At 35.0% G+C, this 8,189-nt stretch overlaps 2 protein-coding genes across 2 annotated transcripts in view; both read left to right on the top strand.

The window, feature by feature from the left end:
• LOC145724339 (uncharacterized) overlaps positions 1-8,189 on the top strand; it is a 116,822-nt gene that overhangs the window by 7,252 nt on the left and 101,381 nt on the right. The window lies entirely within an intron of this gene.
• Positions 4,601-5,429, top strand: LOC145724950 (uncharacterized). Its single transcript, XM_081973456.1, has 2 exons — positions 4,601-4,768; positions 4,823-5,429. The coding sequence occupies exons 1-2, from the start codon at positions 4,722-4,724 to the stop codon at positions 5,220-5,222; spliced, it is 447 nt and encodes a 148-aa protein (XP_081829582.1). The 5' UTR covers positions 4,601-4,721; the 3' UTR covers positions 5,223-5,429.

Raw genomic sequence — 8,189 nt, 5'->3', positions numbered from 1 at the left:
TTTTAAACTGCTCTAAATACATATAGAAGCGTTTGGATTGCTCTGGAATCTTTTGAGACCTTCTAGACTAGTTGAAGAAGATTTTGAAGCTCCTAGACTCTGTTTTGAAAGCTTTTGGAGTTTCTATAGTGTTTTGGAAGCTTCTGACTACTTTAGGAGCATTTGGAGGGTTTTAGGACAGTTTTAAGAGCATATTGAAAGTTCTGGACTGCTTTTAGATTTAATTCGAAATCTTCGACGGTTCTAGAAATTGTTGAAAGCTTTTAAACTGCTCTAAATTTATATGGAAGCTTTTGGATTGTTATGAAATCGTTTGATTGCTTCTAGACTAGTTGAAAATCATTTGGAAGCTTTTAGACTCTTCCAAAAGCTTTTGAAAGCTTCTCTAAGGTGCTTCACGAAAATTTTAAAGTTTCTATAGATACTGTTTTGGAAGCTTTTGAAGTTTCTTAGTGGTTTCGAACCTTCTGAAATCTTTTCAGACTACTTCAGGAGCATTTAGATGGTTTCAGGACAGTTTAAAGAGCATATTGAAGATTCTGGACTGCTTTAGAGGCATTTGGATACCTTAGACGGTTCTAGAAATTGTTGAAAGCTTTTAAACTGCTCTAAATTCATATAGAAGCTTTTGGATTGCTCTGAAATTTTTTGAGACCTTCTAGACTAGTTGAAGAAGATTTTAAAGCTCCTAGACTCAGTTTTGGAAGCTTCTGACTACTTTCGGAGCATTTGAAAGGTTTTAGGATAGTTTCAATAGCATAATAGCATATTGAAAGTTCTGGACTGCTTTTAGATTCAATTCGAAATCTTAGACGGTTCTAAAAATTGTTTAAAGCTTTTAAACTGCTCTAAATTCATATGGAAGCTTTTGGATTGTTATGAAATCGTTTGAAAGCTTCTAGACTAGTTGATGATCATTTGGAAGCTTTTAGACTGTTACACTAGCTTTTGGAACATATGCTGCTTCAGGAGAATATGAAAGCTTTTAAACTGCTCTAAATACATATAGAAGCGTTTGGATTGCTCTGGAATCTTTTGGGACCTTCTAGACAAGTTGAAGAATATTTCGAAGCTCCTAGACTATGTTTTGGAGTTTATATAGTGTTTTGGAAACTTCTGACTACTTTCGGAGAATTTGGAAGGTTTTAGGATAGTTTTAATAGCATATTGAAAGTTCTGGACTGCTTTTAGATTCAATTTGAAATCTTAGACGGTTCTAGAAATTGTTGAAAGCTTTTAAACTGCTCTAAATTCATATGGAAGCTTTTGGATTGTTATGAAATCGTTTGAAAGCTTCTAGACTAGTTGATGATCATTTGGAAGCTTTTAGACTGTTACACTAGCTTTTGGAACCTATGCTGCTTCAGGAGAATTTGAAAGCTTTTAAACTGCTCTAAAGACATATAGAAGCGTTTGGATTGCTCTGGAATCTTTTGGGACCTTCTAGACAAGTTGAAGAAGATTTTGAAGCTCCTAGACTCTGTTTTGGAGTTTCTATAGTGTTTTGGAAACTTCTGACTACTTTCGGAGCATTTGGAAGGTTTTAGGATAGTTTCAAGCGCATATTGCAAGTTCTGGACTGCTTTAGGAGCAATTGGAATTCTTAGACGGTTTTAGAAATTGTTGGAAGCTTTTAAACTGCTCTAAATTCATATAGAAGCTTTTGGATTGCTCTGGAATCTTTTGAGACCTTCTAGACTAGTTGAAGAAGATTTTGAAGCTCCTAGACTCTGTTTTGGAAGCTTTTGGAGTTTCTATAGTGTTTTGGAAGCTTCTGACTACTTTCGGAGCATTTGAAAGGTTTTAGGATAGTTTTAATAGCATATTGAAAGTTCTGGACTGCTTTTAGGTTCAATTCGAAATCTTAGACGGTTCTAAAAATTGTTTAAAGCTTTTAAACTGCTCTAAATTCATATGGAAGCTTTTGGATTGTTATGAAATCGTTTGAAAGCTTCTAGACTAGTTGATGATCATTTGGAAGCTTTTAGACTGTTACACTAGCTTTTGGAACATATGCTGCTTCAGGAGAATATGAAAGCTTTTAAACTGCTCTAAATACATATAGAAGCGTTTGGATTGCTCTGGAATCTTTTGGGACCTTCTAGACAAGTTGAAGAATATTTCGAAGCTCCTAGACTCTGTTTTGGAGTTTCTATAGTGTTTTGGAAACTTCTGACTACTTTCGGAGCATTTAGAAGGTTTTAGGATAGTTTCAAGCGCATATTGAAAGTTCTGGACTGCTTTTAGATTTAATTCGAAATCTTAGACGGTTCTAGAAATTGTTGAAAGCTTTTAAACTGCTCAATTCATATGGAAGCCTCTAGACTAGTTGAATCATTCCAACTGGTGGTGAAGACTGTTCCAAAAGCTTTCGAAAGCTTCTCTATGCTGCTTCAGGAGAATTTAAAAGCTTCTATAGATACTGTTTTCGAAGCTTTTGAAGTTTCTTAGTGGTTTCGAACCTTCTGAAATCTTTTCAGACTACTTCAGGAGCATTTAGATGGTTTTAAAGAGCATATTGAAAGCTCTGGACTGCTTTTAGGTTCAATTCGAAATCTTAGACAGTTCTAAAAATTGTTTAAAGCTTTTAAACTGCTCTAAATTCATATGGAAGCTTTTGGATTGTTATGAAATCGTTTGAAAGCTTCTAGACTAGTTGATGATCATTTGGAAGCTTTTAGACTGTTACACTAGCTTTTGGAACATATGCTGCTTCAGGAGAATATGAAAGCTTTTAAACTGCTCTAAATACATATAGAAGCGTTTGGATTGCTCTGGAATCTTTTGGGACTTTCTAGACAAGTTGAAGAAGATTTTGAAGCTCCTAGACTCTGTTTTGGAGTTTCTATAGTGTTTTGGAAACTTCTGACTACTTTCGGAGCATTTGGAAGGTTTTAGGATAGTTTCAAGCGCATATTGCAAGTTCTGGACTGCTTTAGGAGCAATTGGAAATCTTAGACGGTTTTAGAAATTGTTGGAAGCTTTTAAACTGCTCTAAATACATATAGAAGCGTTTGGATTGCTCTGGAATCTTTTGGGACCTTCTAGACTAGTTGAAGAAGATTTTGAAGCTCCTAGACTCTGTTTTGGAAGCTTTTGGAGTTTCTATAGTGTTTTGGAAGCTTCTGACTACTTTCGGAGCATTTGAAAGGTTTTAGGATAGTTTTAATAGCATATTGAAAGTTCTGGACTGCTTTTAGATTCAATTTGAAATCTTAGACGGTTCTAAAAATTGTTTAAAGCTTTTAAACTGCGCTAAATTCATATGGAAGCTTTTGGATTGTTATGAAATCGTTTGAAAGCTTCTAGACTAGTTGATGATCATTTGGAAGCTTTTAAACTGCTCTAAAGACATATAGAAGCGTTTGGATTGCTCTGGAATCTTTTGGGACCTTCTAGACAAGTTGAAGAAGATTTTGAAGCTCCTAGACTCTGTTTTGGAGTTTCTATAGTGTTTTGGAAACTTCTGACTACTTTCGGAGCATTTGGAAGGTTTTAGGATAGTTTCAAGAGCATATTGCAAGTTCTGGACTGCTTTAGGAGCAGTTGGAAATCTTAGACGGTTTTAGAAATTCTTGGAAGCTTTTAAACTGCTCTAAATACATATAGAAGCGTTTGGATTGTTCTGGAATCTTTTGAGACCTTCTAGGCTAGTTGAAGAAGACTTTGAAGCTCCTAGACTCAGTTTTGGAAGCTTCTGATTACTTTCGGAGCATTTGAAAGGTTTTAGGATAGTTTCAATAGCATAATAGCATATTGAAAGTTCTGGACTGCTTTTAGATTCAATTTGAAATCTTAGACGGTTCTAAAAATTGTTTAAAGCTTTTAAACTGCTCTAAATTCATATGGAAGCTTTTGGATTGTTATGAAATCGTTTGAAAGCTTCTAGACCAGTTGATGATCATTTGGAAACTTTTAGACTCTTCCAAAAGCTTTTGAAAGCTTCTCTATGCTGCTTCAGGGAAATTTAAAAGCTTTTATAGATACTGTTTTGGAAGCTTTTGAAGTTTCTATAGTGGTTTCGAACCTTCTGAAATCTTCAGACTACTTCAGGAGCATTTAAATGGTTTTAGGACCGTTTAAAGAGCATATTGAAGATTCTGGACTGCTTCAGAGGCATTTGGATACCTTAGACGGTTCTAGAAATTGTTGAAAGCTTTTAAACTGCTCTAAGTTCATATGGAAGCTTTTGGACTGTTATGAAATCGTTTGAAAGCTTCTAGACTAGTGGATGATCATTTGGAAGCTGACTGTTCCAAAAGCTTTTAGAAGCTTTTAGTCTGTTTTTTTACTACTTTAGAGCATTACAACTTGTTCTCGATCTTCTTTGACCGTTTATAGCAACAAAATCAGACAGTTTTTCTTAATTTTCACGTCAAATCGTCATCTTTCAATCTAAAGAATGTCGTTTCTTGATCAATCACAAACTACAAACAATGCTGTGTACCGCACATGTGGACTATTAAATTTAGCTTCGTTTTTCAAAAGTTACATTACATGACTGTTTTATTTTATTTTTAAATACAAATATGTAAGCATTTAAGGGTACCTACTAAATCAGGCACCTTAACATTGGTTTTTAAAAAAACTTGTAAGGAATTTACTGATAAGAACTGAACCCACAATTTAGGTCTGTTTGTAGTGTTTCTTGAATGATTTAAAGTTCAACGAGTCTATGATTAACTTACCTATTAACTTATTAATTTTTGACTTGATCGGAAATGAGTGACAGTGATTCTGGACGAGAAAGCCCGGTAGGGTACTACAGGTAAATTTTCCAGGCAAAATTAACTTTTTTTGTCACACGTGATATATGATACAGGACAAAGATGTCAAAACTAATCGACGGGAACACTAAGTTGCACTACGTTTCAACTGAAAACGACTTGGGCCAGATAACTCAGAATGAGCATTTATCAACTGCAAAAGACATGCTTCAAGTCAAGCCTGAAGGCAATAACACTACTTTCGATCGCCCCAATTTAGTGATCAGTCACGTGCCTAACACTCCCATATTAGTGCCCAACGGTTTCTTTCCCATTGAACGGAAATCGTCCAACATTTCCCCGTTTTTGTTCTTGCCTCCGAGTGTATCCCCAATTACCCCAATGACCCAAATGTTTTTTCCCCCCGACTTTGATATCTCCCAGTACCAAATGACGCAGCACATGTCATCATCCGATATGTGTGTGTCTCCCCTATTTAGGTCTCCCTGTTTGTAATATATGTTTTATAACCGCTTTATAGTGTTAACTTGGAAATTTATTTATTATTAAAGTCGTTAATGTTTTTTTCCTGTCATCCTGTTCATCTCTGAATTTGATTTTTTAATTTTGTACCAATAAAACAATAATTTAAATATTAAGACTTAATTTACGCTTTTTAACTGTAAACCAATTTGATTGATACTAATTAAAGCATTCTTTAACCCTTTTAAATTTATTTTAAACATTATTATTAATTGAAGAATTTTGGCAAAGTTGTTTTTACCTAATAACAGGGTAAATAAAATTCGACCCTCACTTGTTGGACCTAAAACTACAAACAGTAACAGACAACAAAATTTAATAAGTCAAAGATGTCAAGAAAAGACAAAAATCAGTTTACATCAATGTTATAACATCATTGAGTTTCAAAGGCACATAAAATAAATTACTCTGTAGCATTTTTTAATATTTTTTGTTTCTGTTTCTGTTTTAAGTTTTTAATGTCAATTTATTCAGAAACTCAACATTATTAAAACCATTAGTTTATTCTCAAAGGTTGGCTTTTTTCATTGCTTAATTCTGTTATTTATTTTCTAATTAAAGTGTGTTTATTGCAAGTTATCATATTTAAAATTTTGACACTTTAATGTTATAAATAATCTTTCACAAGCAATTAATAATTACTTTTTGCTTTGTCATTAAGTCAAAATAAGCAACTAAAATTAAATAGAATGTAATATGACTAATTTATTTTTGTATTTGCTTTTGCTGTAAACTATCTTACTGTGAATATCAATAGTGTGATGGACAAATTGTATCTCATCCCCTATTTGTTTCCCTGTTTGTAATATATTATATATAACACAATTAACTTAGTGATTAGTGACTAATTAGTGAGAATTCCCGTCACATTTCTACCATTTACCTAAACGAATTAAGGCAGTTGAAGAAGATTTTTTTTAAAATTGAACAATTTTCCAAAAATGTTGATCTAGTGGCAAAATCTAGTTTTTTTAATTTTCAAAGTAAACCGGTGCGTTATATGGAAAAATGTAATATACAGGTGTGGTAAATCCAAAACCGACCATAGGAAAACCGTGTAACTGACAGAGAAACGTAGATAATTGCATGCGTGGGACAAAGACAGAAAACGAAAAAAATACCAAGTAGGCCATATTTTCAGTACGCTGTTGCCAAAATCCAATACCGTCGACAAAATGTGCTGGATTTTGGCAACAGCGTACTGAAAATATGACCTACTTGGTATTTTTTTCGTTTTCTGGTCTTTGTCCCACGCATGCAATTATCTACGTTTCTCTGTCAGTTACACGGTTTTCCTATGGTAGGTTTCGGATTTACCACACCTGTATAATAAAAGTTGGGTCTCTTTGAGGGACATAATATGGTAAAACTTTCATACTCCTACCTCAAACTGTTTTCGAGCTATTTACAAAAATCATATTGTCCGAAAAAAGGTAATCAAGTTTGACATCCTCTAGCGGCCAAACGGGGCAACTTAGCAGTGCCCGATCAACGTCACGTGATTGGAAAAATGCAGAGGAATTTTCTTGGCCTACTATACTGACCGCCGCCACACTGGATTTATAGACATGTCAAGGTGGCCATTTTAACTAATTTTGGCATGGAGACCGTGAATCTGTTGTCAGTTTTGCTGTAACTGCCGCCATTTTCTCACTGACTTTAAAATTAGGGCATTTTTGACAGTATTTAAAGCCAACTAAGGTAAAATTAGTTTTTATTAATTTCTCGTCATTTATAAAGCAAATCGTAAGTTGTCATACATCACTGAAATCGGAATAAAAAGAACCAATTTTGTCGTCTAAAAACCCAATATGGCGTCCATAACAAAAAAAAAACGTTGATGATGACTAAAACGTCGGACGACAAATTTGAAACCGTCATCGTATAAGTATAACCATTGTTTTTAGATTTACCATTGCACCAGAGGGCGTATTTTTGAAACGAGGGAAACAAATAATCAAGAAAAAGTCCTGTAGAATGTGACATAAACCCGCCATTGTCAGCTACTTCTGCCACATTCTACCAACAATTCTCTTGACAATTCTGTTCCCTGCTTTCAAGAATTGGGTCCCAGGTGTTTTCTTTCACGATCCCATCCCTACTTTAACGACTCGGTTTGATATTTGACAGTTGTTTGATATCCTAACCTAACATAACCTTTCTTTATGTTTTGTGGCGACACTGTCAGCAGTGTCAGCCGGCAAGAAGCAAAAAGAAGAATAGGACGCAAGGACCTGACTTCAGGGCGATGACGAGACACTTTAACTCAGGATTACAACACAAGATGGACGATTCTTGCTCAATGCTTACGTTTTTCGATCTCAATCATTTTCTAGTTAGTTCCTACAAAAATCTGTTATATTTGATTCTACATTGAATTCGAAGGGATTCAATAAAGTGGAGTGTTAAGTTGGTGAAGATTATTATTTTCCTTCTCCTTCTATGACACCCTTCATTGGTGACCCCGACACAAAAGAATCTACAAGCCAGAGTCAGACTTACTTTTTGGACGTTCTAGAACGCTGAACCATTCGAAAACTCACAACTCTCGCACCACAATGGCTACGGAACAACAAGGTACTTCATCATCTCTATCACCTTCAGTTGCAGCACCAGCTCCTACCCACATGGTAGAGAGAGTATCCTTAAAAGTACCACCTTTTTGGCCAAACGAACCGGCACTATGGTTTGCTCAGTTAGACAGTCAGTTTGCTATTAGTGGTATTGTGAATGACAACACCAAATATAATATTGTTGTGGCTAACCTAGACTTTAACCAAGTCCAACTCGTGCGTGACTTAATAGCACAACCTCCTACTGCCAATCAATATGGAACTATTAAGCAGGAACTCATACAGAGACTATCCGCTTCTCAACACCAAAAAATCCACCAGCTTCTTCAACAGGAAGAAATGGGTGATCGAAAGCCATCCGAGTACC

Source organism: Ips typographus, linkage group LG2, assembly GCF_016097725.1.
Source record: "Ips typographus isolate SLU linkage group LG2, UJ_Ityp_2.0, whole genome shotgun sequence".
NCBI lineage: Eukaryota > Metazoa > Arthropoda > Insecta > Coleoptera > Curculionidae > Ips > Ips typographus.
The sequence above is the reverse complement of the archived record's forward strand: the minus strand, read 5'-3'. Positions and strand labels throughout refer to the sequence as shown.